General features: G+C 41.4%; 1 protein-coding gene across 2 annotated transcripts in view; it reads right to left on the bottom strand.

The window, feature by feature from the left end:
• Positions 1-2,555: 2,555 nt before the first annotated feature.
• Positions 2,556-22,973, bottom strand: part of doc2b (double C2-like domains, beta) — a 245,734-nt gene continuing 225,316 nt past the window's right edge. For both annotated transcript variants that reach the window (XM_050034470.1, XM_050034479.1), the window contains 4 exons: positions 14,852-15,009; positions 8,465-8,546; positions 5,737-5,833; positions 2,556-2,817 (listed from right to left, as the gene is read on the bottom strand). In XM_050034470.1, the coding sequence (XP_049890427.1) occupies positions 2,684-2,817; positions 5,737-5,833; positions 8,465-8,546; positions 14,852-15,009 (471 nt within the window). In that variant the 3' untranslated portion in view covers positions 2,556-2,683. The remainder of the gene's footprint in view (positions 2,818-5,736; positions 5,834-8,464; positions 8,547-14,851; positions 15,010-22,973) is intronic.

Raw genomic sequence — 22,973 nt, 5'->3', positions numbered from 1 at the left:
TCATCAAAATTAAAGAAATGCATAGGGAGCCAGAGTGTGCAACACTTGTTTTCTACAATCATGCCACCAGGGATAGTACCAAGACGTTGGTGCCTTTCCAGCAGCCTTTAAGCCACCAAAACCGGAGTATTTTAAGCCAAAACATGATCTATACGTAGCTATAATCAAAACATAACCCAAGAACATGTTAACCACAGCACTGTTGAGAATAAAGTTTCAGTTTATCTGCTACATTATAATGTGCAAAAGTAACTTATCACTGGGTTGCAGAAATGTACAACATTCATTTTAGCGACTGGGTTGCTTTAGGAGGCAAAGTTGATTTTTGTATCACAGAGTTTGCTCAATGGACAGAAATTTGGTAACGTGACATGCTGCCAGTTTTACAGATGAGCATAAGTTGTTAAAAAAAATCCTCTACGCTGAACTTATAGCTATCATCTGCAAACATCTTATAACCATTGAGAACTAGATTTAGTGTTGTTTGGTGTTGTTGGTACGATTATGATACTCTGTCCTCTCCAACAACCTGCTCTGCAGCTCACTGGGAAGAGGACTGAAGACCTCAGTATACTTCAAACGTAATTACTGGCGTACCAGTATCTGAGACCTCGATGGTGGAAAGGCTCTCAGACAGTCTTACATATGAACGCCTGCAGACAGTGGGGAGGGAGGCCATTCTGCTGAGGCAGCGGGATGTCCACACAGAAGACTCCATCAAAAAAGTTCAGGGTCATCTTAAAACTTTTTAAAATATCCAGAAGTTGTAACTTCAATCAAGCGCAAAGCCAGAATGGACACACCGTATTTCTGCTGTTTGCCTTGTGATTGACGTGACATCCTTTTTTGTGATGTTCTAAGCCACTGTGCAGTGTTTCCATGTTTAATAACCCTTTAAATTCATGGATCTATACCTTGGAAGTGAACCTCCTGAATTTCATTATCTTGCCAACACCTAAAACACCCCGCCACCACCACCACCACCACCACATCATATTGAAATACTGTTATCAGTCTGAAAGCCAGAGGCAGCATTTGAACTTCTCTCTCAAGCTGTCTTTGCTCTCTTTTTTTAAATTCTTCTCACAACCGTTTTTTAAAACTTTTTGTTTGTAATATCATGTACAACACAACTATTGCCCTCTAGCAGAGACAGTTTGGAAGTGTTCGCTGTGGGATGCAGCCAGGAGCAGAGGCGGACTCCAGCGTGGTGTAACGAGAATATGTTTTAAGATTAATGCTGTTTACGCCAAATTCCCACCCATCTTGTGTAACTTAAAAATAGTATCATCAGACAGTTTTTGCCTCTTTTTAGGTGGCAGGAGTGAGAATTAGTCATCCTAAATATTTGGTCTGTTATGGTTTCAGAATGATGAAGACAGTTGGAGAACAATTAAATACAAATTAGGATGTAGGCTCCACAGGAAGATTTTCTTTCCTTGGCAACTATCATGCTTTTCCCAAATTTCCCTTGTCATTCTTTTGTCTCAAAAGACTTGAAAAATATTGCATATAGCTGCTGTAAATGGGGAAAAATTCCATCGAGGGAGCATGCCCCCAGGCTGAGCCCCAGTGTTAACAACATATGGCTCCGCCCCTGGCCAGGGGAAAGCGATGATGGCAGGCTTTTCGCATCGGGGTCAAGTATGTTTTCTGATGTGACATCACTATGGTTAATATGTTTGGTTTGGTTTAGGCACAAAAACCTCGGGAATGTCGATGGTATGCTTATACTATACTATTCTTTCTCAGACCTTGAACTCAAACCATTGTGTTGCCCCGCCCAAAATAATTAAATTAATATGGTAAACATGCGGGAGACGAGTCCACTAATGGGCCCAAATGATGACTATTGGTCGACTCAGAAAATTCTCAGTCAGGGGCAGCCCTAGTTTCTTGGAGGACAGTCTCAGTCAGACTCCATAATGTACGATCTGGTTTGTTTGAAGCATACTGAGGCCTTAACTTGTACAGTAGGAGTCACACTAAAGGATAAATGCTCCATGTTTCTCTACAAACTACTTGAAGTTGGCCCGTTGTTTTAGAGCCATTCACATGGGCGATGAACAACAGGACCTTCACTACCTAACAGCTTTACAATCATATTAAAGTGCAACATCTTCAGATATCGAAATGAGAACTATTCCACTAAACATTCCTGCAGACTCCGACAGTATAAAAATGTTGCTACATCCTTTGTTAGATTCTCCGCTCTTTCACCACCAAGATGACTGTATGACGGGTTTGTTTGTGCTGTTTCAGGGACTGTTGAATCATTGGTAAATTTTTGAACTGCTGTGAAAGATCTCATCAAAAGTAAAGCATTTGCTCCTTTTTATCTACTCTGATCAAACAGGAAATCAGAATTATGAAGCCTAAAAATCAACACTACCATCCACGTGGTTCATTTTGTGGATTTGATTTCTCTTAAAAGAAAAATAACTGAGCAGCCATGCAACCCCCTGTTGTACATGTGAACACAAATGCAAGGATATTTTTAACTGAGCCCTGTTGAGAGGAAATATATTCCCAAAGAGGTGTCACAGGTCCCTGTGGCCAACATGAGGAAAATCCAGAGAAGAAGAGCTGGGAGGAGGCGTAAGGACAGTGAAGGCAGGAGTCCTATCTGGTGCAGCCAGGGGAGGGACGGGGGCCAACAGGTTGGACGACAGGATGTGGGTCTTCAGTCATTTAATGATCCGGGTAATTCATTGGTCAACGTGTGCCAGCGCTCAATTTTCTTGTCCTTGTTTTTAAGGCAGTCAAACCAGTGTTTGAGCCTCTCTCCGTTTGCATTGATACCCAGAGATACACCACCTGAAAGAAGGCACAGGGAGAGTATCAGTCATTGACTAATGTGACAAAACAGTCTCACACACTCAAGGTCCATTTAGTAGCTGTTCTGATGTGTTCGCTGTGTTGCCTAGGGCAACCATCGTGTTTTAAAGTGGTCATTAGTTGACACAGTGAAATATTGCAGAGTCCAGTTCTTGGTAATATTTTCAGTTTTCAGGTTCTTTGAGGGCAGAGCACCTCAGGATGTGCCGGCCTCTGGAGTAAATTCTGTGGATACATCGTCACAAACACAATTAGGCCTCGTCCACGTGGACACGGGTCTTTGTAAACATAGCTGTTTTTTGTTTTTTTTTTAAATTATGCCTTTCTATCTTTCATGCACACGCAAACTGTGTTTTAGATCAGTGGTTCCCAACTGGTGGGTCACGGTCCAAAAGTGGGTCTCGGTCCATCCTGAAATGTTAGGTAAAATTGAGGTTTTAGCTTGAGATGTCAGTGGCCAAAAACATGTTTTGTGATGTCACAGTGACCTTGACCTTCGACCATAAAATTAAAATCATTCCATTCTTGAGTCCAAGTGGATGTTTGTGTCAGATTTGAGAAAACTCCCTCAAGGTCTGCATGAGATGTCATGTTCACAAAATGAGATGGACGCAAGGTCACAGTGACCTTTACCTCTGACCACCAAATTCTAATCAGTTCATCCGTGACTCAAAATGGATGTTAGGGGTGTAATGATCTGTCAACCTGGATCAATACATCAATTAAGTGATTAACGATCCAGTGTCATTGATGCAGAATGGAAACATCGATCCTTATTGTCGTCTTTAGGCGAGCAAAAAACAATAGTTTTGTCTATGAACCTTGACAGTTATTACTGAGCTGAATGTGATACTTTTGTTAAATGATGTTGTTTTTAATTCATGTTTTGTGGCTGTTGCCAGATATTCATCGAGTTTTATGAAAAAGATCATGGTTTGGGTTAAAATGAAAACATTTTTTCCTGGCGGAATGCCCCGAATGTTGACTTATTCCATGTGCTGTGTAATGTGTGTTAGTGGAGTCAGTTTAAAGTAAACTTTACAGTTAGTAACAATATTTTTGTGTTGTTTTTATCTTTTATGGCCAAAACCAGAAAAGAAAGGGGTGGCAGCTTCTTCGGTAACAGATTGAATTAAATAGGCAGATAATATCATCTCATAATAATTGCAATCCCCTGATTCGTATCGAATCAAAATCGTATTGTGGCAGACTTTGTATTATCGATAAATAACATATATCGTTGTCCAAAGAATTGATATCAGTAGATATCATATCGCGATGAATTTGGTGATTTACACCCCAAGTGGATGTCTGTGCCAAATTTAAAGAAATTCTTCAAGATGTTCTTGACATATCATGTTCACAAGAGTGAGGCGGATGCAAGGTCATGGTGACCTTGACCTTTGACCACCAAAAATGAATCTGTTAATTGTTGAGTCCAAGTGGACATTTGTGCCAAATTTGAAGAAATTCAGAGTCAAGGCTTCCTTGAGATATCGTGTTCACAAGAATGGGACCGACAAAGGGATGGACGTATGGATGGGCAACCCGAAAAGATAATGCTATTGCCAGTGCAAAGGTATAAAATCAATGGAGACTAATACAGAAGTAAACCCTCTCAATCATCACTTCTGACCTTGTAGAAGTGTGTGGTGGTGTATTGTTCTGCAGAGACTCTGACCTCTGCCTGAATTTTTTCATTGCCTGTGTTTGGGATGGTTGTGGTTGTGTACCTCCACAGCACTCAGGTGAGGTCGGAGCTTTATAAAAAGGTAGCGACCAGGTGCCAGACTGTAAGCAGCAGGCATATCAGATTCACAAAATGAGACAGACGCAAGGTCAGAGTGACCCTGACCTTTAACCACCAAATTCTAATCAGTTCATCCTTGACTCAAAGTGGATGTTTGTGCCAAATTTGAAGAAATTCGTGTTATTGAGAGATTAAATTCACAATGAGATGGATGCAAGGTTATTGTGACCTTTGACCACTGAACATTGACCACCAAAATTTAAGCAGTTTATTACTGAGTCCAAGTAGACATTGGTGCCAAATTTGAAGAAATTCCTTCAAGGCTTCCTTAAGATATCGTGTTTACGAGACTGGGACAGACGTACAGACGGATGTGCGGATGGACAATCCAAAAACATAATGCCTTTGGCCACGGCCATTGCCGGTGATGGGGCATAAAAACAATGTATAGACTCATACAGAAGTAATCCCTTTCAATCATCACTTCTGACCATGTAGAGTGTGTGGCGGTGTATTTTTCTGCAGAGACTCTGACCTCTGCCGGTATTTTCTTACTGTCTGTGTTCATGACATTTGTGGGCGTGTACCCCCACAGCGCTCAGGTGAGGTCAGAGCTTTATAAAAAGGTAGCGAACAGGTGCAGACTGTAAGCAGCAGGCATCCAAGAGACACGGTGCCAAACAAATACAATTATAGTGAGGTGAAAAACAAAACGAGTGAATCTGGGGTTGGCTTTTACCTACGCTTTCGTAGGCGAGTGTGTTTACAAACATCAACCTACAATCCTGCATAGTATACCTTTAAGACTGTGGCAAAGAAAATCAGCTGCTGGTATTAAATTTTCTCCCAAAATGTATTTATCATCTAGATTTTAAATGAGAAAAGCTTTTTATCACTGCTGAGTGCTTAAAATGACACGACTACACGATGGCAGACCAGCCAGTTCCCAGCATGGCTCAGTGCTTGTTTGTTTCTCAGCCTCCAGCCTTTGAGAGGAGCCGGACAGATGGCAGACTCAGCTGGACAGAGGGCCAGTGGTGCTGCTGCTGCTGCTGATGCTGATGAATAACAGCCAAGCTATTTTATCCCATCCCACGTTGTCGTCATCTGTGAATAAAGCAGAGCTGGCACCGTTCACCTGTGCTTACCTATGAAATCATTGGACTTTCCGATGTCATAGTCCCACACGGTTACCTCCAAGGTCTTTTTGGTGAGGTCTGCATATTTTATGTCGTAACAGAACTCCTACAGAAAATGACAGAAAACAAGAGTTTATCTCTCCAGTATGATCACGTACAATTAAATATCACATCACATAGTATAACGCCTAAAATATGGGTTTAAAAGGCCCTGAATAATTCTCCTGCATGGTGTTGGGTTTGTGTATTATCATTACAAACTTAGTGAAATTGATTCACTTTATTCCAAGTGCCTCATTGAGTTTTAATTTCTTTTGTTAGTGACTAAGATAGTTGTGTTTTCTCAATCTCAGGGAGTCATTCACCACAGACAGACACTTATATAAACTCATTCAATATACTACAAGGGCAAGAAGTATCTGGACTGGAGTACTGAGGAATTAAATTTAAAATACGTATTAGGGCACTTTACCAGAACGACAGTATAATCAATAAAGTCCACCGTCCACTAAATGAAACAACCATTTTCTAATATCAATTTGCAGCATGCAACGCAGGAGAATTCATCCTGCATTTCAATCTGTAGTTCAATCAGGGTTGCTGCTCCACCTTAATGAAATCAATGCCTTGATATGGAGGGAGACCCCATTGCTTGTCTCTGACAGAAAGGCCAAGAGGTGATGGACGGATATGGCCGCAAAAAATGTCAGAGGAAATGTCAAGCCGCTGGCCTGTGGGAGTGTTTGGCCAGGGCCGTCCGCTCGTATACAGGCGGGTGCTTCAGAGCCAAGCTGCCCTGGGCCATGACGCACTGAAGGGCCTTGAAAACATGTTTGGCTTCCTTCTGCAAAACATGGCCGCGTCCTCAGGGAGTTCAGCAATGCATTTTGGATTTCAATAGCATTGACAATCAGCCGTTCTGGTTACAAAATAGGTGGTGACTGTGAGACTTGGCTGATGAAAATTAGAATGGGTGAAAGCAATGTTACAGCACAGCTCTGAAATTACAGTCAAATTATCACAAGGTCACCATTACAGACCTGCCATAATTGAATTTTCTTAGTCACTTGGGGGTCTGGGGAACAAGCTGTAAACATACTGCCAACACTGGCATCTATTCTCTATGGGAATCCGTATAAAGAATAAAGAATATTTGGAGTTATGTTTTTGGCTACAAATGTAAGTCCAATATTCAGTTTCCTTTTAGCTCTGTTTTGTTCTCCACTGACTCACCAGAGAAATATCCGTCTTTTTCGGTGCTAAATGCTCCACTATGTTCACCAGATAGTTACGAACTGTGTCTGTCTGCTGTTTGGTGCTGAGCAGGTCAGTGGGTTTTTATTGGCTTTTCTCCGCTGCCATGTGATACATGGCTGATCAGACTAAAACAGTGAGTTCAAAGATGCCAAAATGAGATGAGATCTGCACAGTTGGTAATATTGCTCTGTGGAACGACATCTTTACATTATGTGTCTTTTATCACATCTTAAAAACTGGGGTAAGCAGTTTAATTCTGCTGCCATTGGGCAAAACTCCAGTATTTAACTGGGCATATTGTAATTCAGGTGGCCGAAAAGAAAATTAGAATTCTGCGCCTCCTCTTGGCTCAGTTTTCAGGCTTTAGAAAATCTAGCCCCTGACAGGAGACTTTTGCCAATCGCAGGTCATTTCAGAGAGGGGGCATTCCTATTGGCTGTTCTGCAGATGCAGATGTGTGCATGTCCCTTCGGTGAAATCCAGATTCAATGACAAAGATTACTGCAGAGAAAGTTGCTATTCCAGTATAGGCAACAACTGCTGACAATGCAAAGCAACCCCATAAAAGGAAGACGAACAGAAGTCTGACAATAAACGAAACGTGTCAGTATCTTCGAAGTGTTTCAAAAATGGAGAGAAAATAGCTAATAGTTTAACCGTCTGCTAACTGGAGCTAAAGGCTCACAGCTTCGGCTTCAAATTCATGTTAATGTCGCTAACGTTAGCTAGAGCCTTGGATAACGGTGTGTCCTCCGCCTCACTTCCCACCACTGCAGACCACCTTGAGCAGCAGCTCCAGAGACCAACTGTTGCAACTTGAATGCAGCTAGGGTTGCAACAGTATGATATGGGTTTGCACTGGACAAAATTGAGCCACTAGTCTCTGTCTCTGGAGCTGCTGCCTTCTCTAAAACCAGGGAAGAAGTCTACAGTGGCGGGGGACCGTGGCGTGGCTAGCAGCTAATTCTTGTCTCATTTGTGGAGCAACAAGGGGCTGAGCAAATGCGCCACGGGCAACTCTACAATGAAAAAAGATTAAATAAATTAATGTGTGGGTGGGAGGGGCTTAGGATAGAGAATGGAGAGATGCAGGAGGAGGGTGTGTTTCTTTTTGGCTTTTCCAGATTTCTGCCTACCCCAGCTGTAACACAAAGATATGGATTCGTGCAGCTTTAAAGCCCCTGAACATTTATTTTCAAAGGTTTTTCTGTATAAGATTAATATTCATCCTTAATAAAAAACTCAAAAAGTCATCTTGTGATGAATTTAGAAAAATGTGCCTTGTTTTCGATCTGACAGCCGTGCCCTCTCAGAATGGCTCTTGTAGGTCTTGAGGTTACGGAGGATGCTTGGCACATAAAAGCAGCAGATACAGTAAACACTCAACTTTGGGTTAAAAAGAAAAATAGGAGGTAAATTAATATATAAATACAGCGAAATTGGAGCTGCACAGTTTTAGCGCAGTATCGTAGGATTATACCTCGTTGAACTCTGGATTGAGCGTCTTCTTTTTCACAGCAGTCTTGTGCTTTGACTTTTTGTTCTCGTCAGGCTTCAGGTACCTGTAGGAGAGCAGAGGGAGGGAAGACTTAATACCTCAAAGCTTTTTACCGCGGCTTAGTCTTGTGGATGGCACAGTGGGGAGAGAAAATACTACAAATCCCTGCAGACTCATTCATTAATGATGCTGATGTGTTATTTGAAACCCTCATCAACTATGTAAATCCTCATATACAATGTAAAGGCATCATTCAGCTGTTATTGTGTTCTGTCCTCCAGAGGGTGCTGTGGCACTGCCCTTCATCTGACCACACAGCTGCATTACACTACACACACTGCATTACATTACTACATTATCTGACTTTAACAGACTCCACCTGTGTTTTTATTAAAGACATCTTTTCCAGCTGGTGATACCTAGATGCTGTTGTGTCATCACCTCTCAAGATTGATGTCCAATACATGGTTAGTTTCCCAACAGTATTTCATCTTAGTGTCTTTCTGACGAGATTGCAGGGGTGAAGACACAGCGCCTCTTAACAATAACACATCTCCAAAGTGAGTCGATACTCCTGCAGCAGAGCACCATTATGCAGTTTCTTTAAAGCATAAATCTCAAGTCTTGTCAATACGAGGTTTTATGAGTTTGTTCTGGTTTTATAATCTTTGCTTTTTGTGTTCCTTTAGGACTGAGATAAACTGACTATTTAAGCTACACTCAGTTACCAGTTTATTAGGTACACCTACCTAAAATGAATGCAGTCTGATGCAACAGTCATCAAAGTCATAATGTTCTGTTGTTATTCAACCTTTGTTAGTGAGGTTTTGGTTTAATTAAAGGCATAGTTCAGACTTTTTGATTTGGGGTTGTGTGAGGTATTTATCCATAGTCAGTGTATGATGTATAGTTTATGTCAGTAGAAACGCCCCCAGGTTGGAGAAGCAGGCTGGAGTACCGACATGGAGGCTAAATGATGCTGGATGGGGTCAGCAGCAGAACGTATTAGCCACCTAAAGAAAGTCCCACCGAAAAAAAAAAAATCCATAACAGTCTAAGTGCACGTTATATTAATAGTATTTTCACTGCTTTAACTTTCAGTCAGACAGCCTATTTCGACAGGGAAGCAGTTAACAGCTTCAGTTCCCCATCCATGCTCTCTCAAAGCCACCAGACTCCACTGACAAAAATTGTAATTTTGGCTTGCTGAATGTGGGAGCTGCTGCCATGATCCGTTTTTTGTTTTTTTTTAAATTAATTTATTTTTTATTGTGTGACTTTGGCATTTAAAAGGGTTAGTTTGGTTTAACCAAAGTTACACAATAACACAAATAAACTAGCTGATTGAGGCAGCAGTAAAAAAGCAGCTCCCATGTTCAGGGATGTTAAATCACTGTTTTTCTCAATGGAGTTCGACTTTAAAGAGAGTGGTATAAGGGCGTCAGTTCCTCATCGAAAATCGCTGTCTGGCAGTAAGTTAGAGCAGTGGAGATATTTTGAATGCAGCTTAAACTAATATGGATTTTTTTTTTTCTTTTTTTAGAATTATTTTTATTGGTTTTCATATTTACAAGTATCCACGATACATACATAAAACATAGAAACAAAATACAAATAGACACTTAAGACAAAGACTCTTTTTTTTATAGTTGCAAAAATACATTTTGCTGCTGTCTCTGTCCACAGCATGGTTGTATAAAGAGAACTAGATACAGCGTTGGAGGCAGGACCTTGTTCATTCCAACACTTTCTCACTCCGACCTCGTCACATATTGACGTTAGGTCATGGACTTTCCATGTCTAGATTTGACGTGCAAGGTACCCTGGGTGTGTTGGTTGTTGATGTTTTGGGACGCCGTGTCAACTTCAGTCTGTTACATGCATTGTCTGTTTTCAAATTACACTTCTGTTTTCACAGGAAATTTAACGTTTACATACAGTCTCTTTCAAAATAAATGCACTACGTCGGTACAACACAGTGAACTGACTTTTCTGTCCTTCAACCACAAACATACATGGTTGGGTTTAGGCAACAAAAGCATGTGGTAGAGTTTAGGAAAAAAGAACAGCGTTTGGCTAAACAATCTTAGGACAAGCCTCGGCCTCCTGGGTAAATGTTGGTGCTTGTTGGACCCATCCACCACCCCTCCCGCCTGCTCTACTTGGACTTCCACCACCTTAACTTTCCTTGTTGTCTCTCCACATTTCCCCCTGATGCCGCCAGGTGCTAAACAATAACAGCAACCAACTGCGTATCAAAGGGACGTTAAAGGATTACTTTTTTTTGTCGGTGTCTGACGCTAGAAGTCACTGACCAAGCGCTGGTTTTTGACTAGTCAGAGAGATTAAAGCTTCATTAAAGCTCGCCTTTTGTAACAAATCCACCTGCCTACTGTTCTGCATTTGGGTTCATTCTGGACACATTGTACATTTCTACAAACCAAGAATATGTTCCATTTGCACATTTTATATGAATCATCAACATTCCCAAAGTGACAAAGTACATGAGCTGACTTTGTCATGTAGAGGTTGAGGGGATGGTGAGTGGCACGTCACCCGGGCGATACGCCTGCCAAGCTGCAGATCATAGTTGAAAACCAACAAAGAACAAAAACAGTTGCGATATAGTGATAGTTTTTAGGCACCGAACATGGGTGTGTTGTGGTGATGCATTGCTGGTTTTTTTTAGTGGGGATAGTGCCTAGAACATTTGTTTATTTACCAAGACATTGCTGCGTTTTCTGCCAGAATAGTGTCATGAAAAGCGGTAACGTATCCTTGGTTTATAAAAACATATAATGCCAACATTTTCTGTGGTGTCTGGGTTGGTTGAGGTGTTGCTGGTGTTCCCAAAAGGTGTAACACTGCGATCACTAATCAGTTTCAGTTTGCATTCTCTGCAGTCTATGACTCAGTGGTAAACACAGATCATTAGTGCTGCTGTTTGGATGCAGGCATATGTGTCTATGAATGTGTGTTTGTGTTCAGGTTGGACCTTTGCTCCTGTTCTGCCTTCATAAATGATGCAAAAGGCAGGTTGTAACCCTGCGCAGTGGATGCTGTGTATTACCTCTGTGTCCATTTGGCAGAGAGCACTTTTAGGGCAATGATGCTCATTCTGACGGAGGTATATTTCAATCCAGTAAGCAATTACAGTAGCTCGTCACATCTCTCTTTTCCTTTTACGTGCTCACTGGACCCACACAGACTTCAATTTCCCGAGGTAACACAAAGACTTAAAGGGAGGGTAAGTGGGTTATTGCTCACAAACTTACCCCAGGGAATGGGGGCTGAAATTGTTGTTGATGAGGATATTGCAGGGAACCTAATTTATGTCATGTAATGGGACCACTGACCCCCCAGGCAACACAAGCTAACAGCGAATGTTAGAATGCAAACAATGCTGTTGTACCAAACAATGGATTTAAATGTTATTTCATTGTTTAAATTGCTGCAATTTTGCTTCTTTTGTTCAGCAGCTGCGCAATGACATCAAATACTTGCTCTCAAGAAATGTCTTTACCTTTTGAGTGTGATGAAATGCACCTCAGTCATTGACTAAAGAGCCATTAAGGAGGATGTAGTGTGTCATTTCTCACGCTGTACTCTATCACCTTGTCGACGAATGTGTGCCCGCATTCTACATTCATACTGCACATGCATTTTAAGTATATTATCAACACAATACAGCAAACCATTTACAGTTCAGGTGACAGCTGTGACTCGATGCCTCAGATAGGTGAATGAGGAGAGAAATCATGCAGCCATGTCTATCTGACAGAGTATACATTTCCTTCATTCCCTCTCACATGAGCTTGTGAGTAAATCTATTATCTGCCCGCGTGTCCTTCAAGCTCCAGGGAGATTTTCTCAACCTCAAACCGTTGGAAAATTGTTGCCAGCCCCTCTCCTCCGATACGAGTCGCGCCTTTGTTCCCGAGGTGTGCACAGCAGAGTCGGAAATTAATTGCACTTTCATTGCTCAGCCAGATGAAAGACTTGGGAAATGTTCAGGTGTGATAAATAGGACTCTCCTTCAAATTGCAGCCCCGCGGATGGCCTCTTGTGCTGTGTTTCTTTCATGCAACTGATAATCACAGGTAGTCTGCCTCTTTCTCTGCTAAAACATCAGCACTGCTGGCTAATCCATTTCAGCACTTCTACACCGCATTGTACACCCACTGAAAATAGCATTATAATGACGAGCATCCGGTGTTTTGTGGAGAGTTGTTTGTCAAGAGGAACGGGAGTAGTCGATCGACAGGTGACTTTACATCAGGTTAGCTTATGTTTTTATGTTATGTCTGCTCTTTAAATGTACAAATCTTCGTCTTATAGTATGTTAAGTCAGATTTTTGGTAGCCCTAAGGACAGTGATGACAGCTTGTCTGATATCTTGACATCTAAAAGCCAATTTTCCATGAAATGTGGTATCGATATTGAAGAAGCCTGGAGGTCAGTTCTTAATGGTGTTGGTGACCTCCTGACTTTTCCCTCCAGTGCAAACAAAAGGTCAGATTTTATCCTTTACCCACACTTTAGTTACTTACAAAAAAATCTATGGAATTGGTTTTGGATTCTGCAAACTTACATAATTTGGAAAGTACAATGGCACAAAACTATGAAAACAAGATCCATGTTGTAATAAAACCGGATTTATCCTTTAAACCCACTTCCATGCTGCGGGGACTTTCAGAGGCTGTATGAATGAAACCAGAAGACTTAAGAATTAAGAAATCCATCAGTATAAACTAGGTCCTGCTAGTTTGTTGGGAAGGGGGCTAAATAACGCTCCAAAGTTAGGCTAGATTTTGGCAAGGAAAAACAATGTGGCCACTTTCAAAGGGGTCTCTTGACCTCACATCTCAAGATATCTAAAGCCCCATTTCCACCAAGCAGTACAGTTCAGTTCAGTTCAGTACGCTTTTTTTCCCCGTTTCCACTGTGAAAAGTTGTGAATGGCACCAATGGAACCGTTTCGTACCATCCCCATGTTTGGTCACCCCTCTGTTGGGGTACCTAGCACACAGATATGGTACTAAAAGGTGGAGCTGTGAACACTGCAGTCCGCCAGCTTTTAAGGTGGAACGTTAATTTGTAATGTTACTCAGTTGACGACATGAATCAATCAGCACACCTTAAATGTCACTGTAACAACTTTGACTATTACTTTAGTGTTTATATGACAGACACCTTTAGTAATGAGTGGATCTTCAAGCGTTTAGATATATTAATTTCAAGCAGGTTATGTGAACTGGATATATTTTCATCCTCACTTGGAGAAAAAAAAAAAAGCGTCACGGAGCATCGTTCCTCTGGGTTATGGCAACACTAAACCCCTGAGCTTGCCTGAGAAGGACTAAATGCACAAACCCACTGTTTTTAAATATCTAGACTCTCACTGCAGCCTGTTCTATTTTGTTCTGAAAATGTCGGCGTGCAGCCTTGTTCTGTGGACGATAAACAAGGTGCAGACTTCCATCTGTGCCACCGCTGGTGAGGAAATACAGTGAGTGATGGTGACAACAAGGCCACCCACATGAATATTAAGATATTGAATATTGAATTTATAATAATATTATATATTTTGAATCTTTTTTGCATACTGGGGTCCCTAAAGAGTATTGGAATTGCATAAATTGGGTATGACTGGAAAGCTGAGACTCTTGTGGATTCAATGAGCCCAGTTTTATTCATGTGTGATTATGTGAGTCCCCACAGCAGCCATTTCATTGTAGATGGACTATTGAGGACTACAGACATCACTGTATATAAAGACCTATTGTGACCTCTAGGATATTCACAGCCTCAGGAAATTTTACAGTCACAAACTAGAGACTTCAGGCATCTTCAAATGTCAAGAGTTTTTAAAATCAAATCACGGCATGGATTTTTCTGTGACATTCCTTTAGGTCTTGGTGTCTTAATGTGGTGTTTAAGAGGGATTTTTGACCAGTTTTATGAATTACAAAGCGGGAAACAATCCTTAAGTTCAGCACCAAAACTGTGGAACAAATGGTGTCATCCAAAAATTGCTACAACAACTTATTAAACATAATTGAGCATGGGAACGGCTGTCATATACTTCCATTAGGATGTTCTCAGCCCCTATACAATATAAACTTTCAAAGTTTGAATAGGCTCGTAACCAAAAGACAATGTTTGTTAAATATTTATGACTAAAAAAACTGGACACACAGTAGTGAGCTGCATCTTAAATTAATCTTCAGGTTCCCAGCTTTCCTAAAGATCCCCTGTCCACCCCAAAAAAAAGACTAAAATGGGTCTATGGAACAACACATAGGAGGTTAAGGTTATATCAGATATGTGGCATATTAGCATCCTCCAGTTTGTGTTCTGTATACTGACGTTTTGACGTAGGGGTCAGAGAAGCCGTTGGCGTCCATGGCGGCGAGGTGAGCACAGCGTATGATGCCCACTACCAGGCAAGACTTCTGGGTGTTGTACTTGAGAGAAATCATGATGCGTCCTCGTTCCTCCAGGGACTTGTCTTCTGTCTTGTTGACCTGCAGCAGTAGAAAAAAATACAAGATTTAGATGTAATAACCAGCAGTGCTCACATATGAAGGTGTGAATGCTACAAAAACATAATTTGCAACTGATGTTTCTCATTTCTGGCATTGTCATCATCATCATCATCATTTGATTAAACCAAAGCTTTAATTTCCAAAATGCTGCAAATCCATGCAGACAGCAGTATAAGTTCCTGTAAATGTTCTCACTTGTGGATTTCAGTCATATTTTTGTCCTGTTTAGCATTTTGCAAAATGAATTCGATAATATAAAAAGTCTTCAGCAGCGTCTTGATGGTTGTGTGTCCTGAAAATCAGCCAAACACTGATTGGCTGATTGATGTCACCTCCGCTGCAGAAGGTGAGCTAATAGCCTCATCAAAATTAATTTGCCATGCTATTTAGAGACAAGATAAACATCTGAACAGACACATGACCCATGTGTCTGATTTCATTCCCAACACAGCACTGAGCCCATGAGAGCCATACTTTAACATCCTGCCAAATAAATCCGAACATTCACGTCTGTTTGGACGAGTTGATCTTAAAGGAGATGTGGCCAAGGCTCGATTTATAACACAACTAAACACTAAAATAATTTGTTTTAAAAAATAGAGGATTCTTGTAACATTTCAAGTTATTCATATTTTTTGTAAAATAAGTAGCAACTGAGAGAAAGCGCAGATCTATGTCAGGCGGCTGTTGGTGGCCTTTCTTCATATTAAGTGCCAGGTGTCCTCCTGCATCTGCTGTTGATGTTCCAGGACGCCACTACCAAGGCTGGGACGTCAACAAAATCCTATGGTTAGGTTTAGGCAACAAAAGCACGTGGGAACCAACACCCTGACATCAACAAAAGTATGTGGTTAGGTTTAGAAAAAAACATCATGGTTTGGCTTTACATTCATACAGGAATTGAACACCAGGCTCCAGGTAAAAGTCCAAGGTCTGTTGGACCCATCCACCACCCCTCCTGCCCACACTTTAGGGACTTTACGTCCTTACAACCTGACGCTGCCTGTCCACGTATCATACTACTGCGACAGGTGCCGTCTAGCAGACCGGCGGCATATCAATACACCAGCAAAGGTTACGTCAGGTCGCGTGACATAGTGATGCCCATGGCCGCATATCATACCACCTGTGAAAGGTAGCTTTTGACACCAAAATCACAGAAAAAGCGGCGGTATTTGACGACTTTTGAAATAGAACAGGCTAAAATATCAAGGTGAAATGACCAAATCAACAAAATCTGCAAGTCTATAAAATCGGGCAGAAAACGCTCTGCTTTTCATTCATCCATTCATTCTGGAGCCTATCCCAGCTGACACTGGGTGAGAGGCAGGGTACACCCTGGACAGGTCACCAGACTATCACAGGGCTGACACATAGAGACAGACAACCATTCACACTCACATTCACACCTACAGACAATTTAGAGTCACCAATTAACCTGCATGTCTTTAGACTGTGGGATGAAGCCCGGAGAAAAAGCCACACTGACATGGGGAGAACATGAATGCTCCCCCACTCCAGGGAACCAGAAATCCTTTTGCTGTGAGGCATATAATGCCATGCTGTCCTCTGCTTTTTAATCGCTCCAACAAAACCAGGTTGCAGCCGGACCACGGAGAGCTGCTCATTCATCTTGTAACGTGCCTAACTTTAGTGAATCATAACATCTACAGATGCTTTGGTTCAAAATGAGACCAAACTTTTCTATGAATTTGAGTTTTTGAGCCACGACGAAGACCAAAATGTGTCCTGTAACAGACGGCAACACTTGTTTCGGCGAAGCCAATTTCCAGAAAAAATGCAGCCCCTACCTGCTGGTTAAGAGGAATGAAAACTCAGCAGTAAGTGACGGTATAAAACAGTCAGTTAAACAGGCTGTAGAACAATTATAAATCACCGCAACCATGAGATACAAAATGTAAGGCTGATTGGTCCAGTAGTTTGCAAGATTAGCTACGGAAAGACTGATGTATTTTCTCTCACACATACACTCAAACACACTGCCAAATGCACAGTCATACATAATTTCCACTCATTCAGCTTGCAGTTCTACCCCCACCCTGCCCGAAACCAACCATCAAATCAACAATCAATCAGTAAGTTGAGTCAGTTATTATTCAGTGGTTGGCACCCTGAACCCAGAGAGAAAAATATATGCTTGATGTATGACTTCTTACAGAAAAGCAGCCCAGGCCCCTAAAGAGCTATTTGAGCTTTGTTTTTTCACTGCTATGCCCAATGATTTAGAAATGCAATTTAGCAGCAACACTCGCGCAGCTGCTGATTGGGTGCATGCGCCGGGCTTTCCCCTTACATCAGCATTTATTTAAACCGCATATACATTATAAGACTATTCATATCAGTAGAGCAAATGCACAGAGGCTTAAGAGCTTCAAGCTTATCGAGAGCTACTTGAAAGTGCGTGGACCAGTGGAAATGTGGGCACTGTGGGACTGTGATTTCTTTCATTTTGGTTTGTGTCATTTCAAATTGATATTCACTGAGTTTTTTCAGTCTCATTCTGCCTCCCTGTCTCCTTTATGACAAATTACTTCACACTGAAGCTGAGATATAAAGTTAAAGACACATATAGAGAAAGTTGTTCCAATAACTTTTCACTGTTTTTCTTTAGTCAGCACAGTGATGCAGTGGTTAGCATTGTCGCCACACAGCAAGAGAGTTCCTGGTTCGAGCCCAGGGTGGGGGTTTTGAATACTTCTGTGTGGAGTTTGTATGTTCTCCTTGTGTCAGTGTGGGTTTTTCTCAAGGTACTCCAGCTTCCTCCCACAGTCCAAAGACATGCAGGTTAATTGGTGACTCTAAATTGTCCGTAGGTGTGAATGTGAGTGTGAATGGTTGTCTGTCTCCATGTGTCAGCCCTGTGATAGTCCAGTGACCTGTCCAGGGTGAACCCCACCTCTTACCCAATGTCACCTGGGATAAGCTGGATTTTACTGCATGACCTGTGTGGGAGTCTATATTAAAATTAAAACTGAGGATTTAATATAGTTTTGCTTTGGGCTGCACCTATCTTTTCTTATTTTTTTGACTGATCTAATGATAGAGTAATTGACTAATCAAAAAAATGAACAACTAATATATCAATTATACTAATTAAATTTTTTTTGTTTTGTTTTGTTTTTACTTTATCCTACTATTAAATGGAGAAACCTCTGTCCCTCCCTCTGTCCGTCCCAGTCCGTCCGTCATCATCCGTTTTCCTCCTCACTGCTTTGACCTACTTCTCTGAACTTGCACATAGGCTTTCATCTTGGTCATATACAGACAGCCACGATGCTGTTATTGCATATTCCCCACATTTCTACTGTTTACATTGGCGTTTTTGTCCACTACCCATTCACACTGTGAGCATCATCACCAGCGCGAGCTGCGCATGCGTGATGGTACCACAGTTTGGCTGGGAAGCCTTTATCTCCATCACTTGTGGATCGAAACCTGTATGTGTGTACCTGTGTGCACGCGCGTGCCTCCGTGCTGTCAGTCAAAACTATGCTCCATGTATTTTCTCATAAAGCATGTTTCTAAATACAGTGTGCATTGTTTGTCTTACATTAATATTTATTACACAGTGCATTCACAGTGCTCTGATTTTGCATCTCCTCTAATATACTGTTTTTGATTTCTTATTCCTCTATACATAACACATCCCCGGGTATGGACTAGTATAGACTTTATTTTGATATTACCATTCAGAAGAAAAAAGAACAGGGTTACAGCTGACGTCTCCCACCCGAAGCCTCCCTCCCCTCCCTTCAAAGGTCAGTATATATACACGTACATTAAAATAGCAGGTTTACGTCCTCTGTTTTCACAGTCTCGCAAAGACTAGTCAATATTCTGTACATGTTAATACAAACAGATAAACCAATATACAGAACAAAACAACCAAGAAAAGGAAAAAAAAATGTTCAAAATTGATATTTTTTTCCTCAATTAATATAACAATTAATTTCCCCAAAAATAAGTGTCAAGAACTTGTCTCATTAATATTTAGATAATTTAATTCAATAATAATAATAATAATAATAGGTCCAGTATTCTTCCTATCAGACATCAAATTGCTGAGACACATACATTAATCTAATCACTGTATATCGTAGCAGCCCTTTCCCTGAACTGGAGAATCAGTTTTTTAACTTACTTAAGAACTTGACTTAAAACCTGAAATGATTATGACATGGATTTATTTCATCACTGGGGTAGTATGCAGGTGAGACAATTACTGGCAGATGCATTTTTGCATCAGTGTGAAGCACGGACAATAACTGAAACGATTTACAGACTGTGACAGCGGTCTGTAAAGTTAGTTTAAGCCATTTTTTTTCACTCGTACATAGCCGTTAAAGTAAAAAGAAAATATAAAATGGACGAATAATAACATTAGATGACGCTTCGTGTAACGTTAGCGGCAGTGCAGAAATTTTAAGTGACTAATAACAGAAACAGTCTGCGTATTGATAATAATCCTAATATGTGATTCTTCTGAGGGGACAAACATTAAACATAATGATTCCATCTTGATAAAGCGCTCAGGGATGCTTTCACTTAAAGTGTCCGTGTACAGCAGTGTGTACTCCTGTGATGAGCCATTTTGGTTGCAGCCATAAAATGGAAAAATAATGGATGTAGCTACGGTGACATCACCCACTGGTTTGTGGGTGAAGTTGACATTTCGCCTGTCGAACCATATCTGGGTGAGAGGGTGGAGCTGTGGAGGAGCGAGGGGTGGATCTGACTGAGAAGCAGAGGACAGTATCAGCAGACAACCTGTCACTCAAAGCTGCCTGCCCTTAGTTATGCACAACGTAAAGCCTAAATAAAATGTAAACAGCTGCGTTACAGTTGTCATGAAGGGGGGAATTAGCTATAGAGACCAAAACTGTTTTTGTACCAGGCTGTAAACTGCTGTAAAGTTGGGCGTTCTAACATGGGGGTCTAAGGATTGACTCGCTTTTTCAGCCAGCCTCAAGTGGCCATTAGAGGAACTGCAGTTTTTTGGCATGTCTGTGTTGGCTTCATTTTTCGTCCTTGGAGGTTTCTGCTTGGCTGCAGCCCCTTCTCCAAAAAAATCTATACTTTGTGATGCAGCGTTGTATGTTTGCAAATTGATATATTGCCATAATCAATGTCAATGAATCACCTCTGCTTTAATGTAACTGTTGTTAAACCTGGTCTCCAATCAATAAATAAATCAATATGTTTGCTGTTTTCCATGAAGGGATGTGAGAAAAACAATGTTTTCTTCATAAAAATTCAAGGTAACACAGCGCGACTAATTGATTTACAAATGGTCATTTTACGGGTGACGTACCACTTGAAACAACCAAGATGACAAAATGCATTTCTCTGTTTTTCTTTGAAAGCCAGAAACAATTTCACTATTTGTGGAATAATTATACTGAAAGTCTGAATGGACATGAATGGACAGCTGCTGCTTCAAACTATCCTGCCTTAACAAGCTCCAAGCAGCGGCCATTGTTACAGTTGTTGCGGGCTCACACATTTGCTGCTAAACACTGACCTCCGCTTCAACATTCAGAAACAGTATGAGAATAATAAAATGAAGAAAAACAGGCTGAAAGTCTCTGCAGACAGATTTCTGTCTCCGCCACAGTCTTTGTGCTTCTGTGTGGGAGACAGTGCTCGACAATCTGTCCAGCAGTGTCCACAGCAGGATACTAATCAGATATCTCCAGGGAACTGACTCTCTCTATACGAATCACAAATGACTTTTACAAGGCGTCTCGCTGGACTCGAGGACTCGGCATCCATTTCATCTGGCATGCCGACATGTTTCGGCCGCCGCCTCAGTTTACTGTCAAACCCATTTAGTCCTGTCTCTTCTTCTACTGTTTATCTGAGTTTAGGACATCCTGCTGGTTGTCTCTGCCCCTCTGTCTCCTTTACCAAGATGTACTTTGGGAGGTCTGTGACACTCCGAGAGGCTGACAGGAATACAAGAGTATGAAGACAGAGAGCGAGGGAGGAAGTACAAACCTCAGGCTGCCTGGATGATATCAAGGCCGGCGCACCTGACAAGTGCAGACGTCTTTACAGCACTCAGAGTCTTCTTTTCTCTTTCACACTCACAGAGCATAATTCAAAACTCAAGACCTACATCTGTTCTTTAGCATTTCTGTCCCCTTGAATTTTGCCCTTGTGTTCATTTTATTTAGTCGACTGTTAATGTTCTGGTAGAATTTATGTCCCGCCACTTATGTTTTTACTGTATTCTATAATTCCTTATATATGTTATTGCTCTACTAAACATGGAACATCAATTTCTCCTCGCTAGGCATCCTTCTTTAATAAATATTTTTGAAGCTAGCACATGAAGAATTTATACCAACAAATAGAGACATTAAAAGCTCCTGTCCCCTCCCTCCTGTCCTAAGCCCCTCCCACCAGACGACCACAGGCATATGCATGAGCTTCATACAGTAACCCAGTGATTTCCATACATTTATTTATTTAGTTTCATTGTACAGTTGTACACAGCAAATTCTCTCAGCCCCTCATTGCTCCACTGCCTCTGTTTTTCAGACAAGAATTAGCGAGCTTGCCACAGTCCCTCCTCCTCATTCCCCGCTGCTGTGGACTGCTTCCCCGGGAGGAGAACAGGCAGCATCTTGAGAAACGGAGCTTTGATCTGCAAATGTAGCAGCTGAATTTCAATCAGCAGAAACTCCCCAGTGCTGGGTGTCACAGCAGTTGGTGGCCAGCGGCAGTGCCAGGTTTAACCTGTGTAACAGCAGCAACAGAAAGTTTGCTGATCCAGCGACAAATCAGGTCTTTCCATTCCCCTAGAGCTGGGCTTTGCACTAGCTGGGGTTGCTGCGGCTGCTGACTGGAGTTCTATATCTGGAGCTGCTGTCTGCTCTCCTCCCTGCGAGGTAGGCTGTAGTGGTGGGGAGTGAGGCGAAGGACACACTTTGATTTGAGAATCTTGCAAAAGTTAGCTTCATAAACTTGAAGTTGAAGTCGCAGTCAGAATCGAAATCAGAATGCCTTTATTGTCATTGTATCATTAAAAACGCAAGGAAATTAGAAGTGCTACTCCTGTAAGGTGCTGACAGTTAAAAACCACATCCATCATACATTCAACCATCCAATACACACAATAATAAATAAACAATAAATAAGTTTAATAGGTAAAAAAACTACATATAGTACGTCTTTGAATATTGCACATCTGGTGTAGTAATTATACCCAAAAAAAGATTCATCCTGTGTATTTGAATTCATTCAGAGACCCTATTGCTGTGGGAGAACACTGTGTTTGAGTCTGTTTGTCTGGGTTTTGAATGATGTGAAGTGCTTTCCAGAGGGCAGCAAGTCAAACAGATGGTATCCTGAATCGTGAGCCTTTGTCTCCAGTTAGCAGAAGGCTAAACAATTTGCAACATTTTCTCTCTATCTCTGAAACACTGGGCTGGTAATGACATTGTCATATTTTGTTTATTCTAAGATCTTTTAGACTCTGAGAGAGCATCTTCTGTTTTTGGGTTGCTTTGCATTGTAGACGGTTGTTGCCAATGCTAGAATGGCAACTTTCTCTGCAGGATCTTCTGACATAGAATCAGACTTTCACTGGAGCAATGAGCACGCACGTCTGCATTTGTGGAACAGCCAGTAGGAACATCTTGTCTGTGAGGGTGCTTTCAGACCTAGAGTTGTCTCCTTCAGGGAGAATCGGGGACTAATTTTGTTCCAAAGTTGTATAATTGCCTAGAGTTGGTTCATATTCTCACGGCAGCATTTACAAGCGGAGCAGATAAAATGCCTTGTGCGAGAAAGCTGCTCTTGATTGGTCAGAATTTCCATGTGGGAAAAATCCAGGAAGTAAGCCAAACGTTGAAGAAGAGTACACTTGCAAGATAAATGTGACACTTTCTAATGTCACAATGGAGGGACAACTACGC

Source organism: Epinephelus moara, chromosome 3, assembly GCF_006386435.1.
Source record: "Epinephelus moara isolate mb chromosome 3, YSFRI_EMoa_1.0, whole genome shotgun sequence".
Lineage (NCBI taxonomy): Eukaryota > Metazoa > Chordata > Actinopteri > Perciformes > Serranidae > Epinephelus > Epinephelus moara.
The sequence above is the reverse complement of the archived record's forward strand: the minus strand, read 5'-3'. Positions and strand labels throughout refer to the sequence as shown.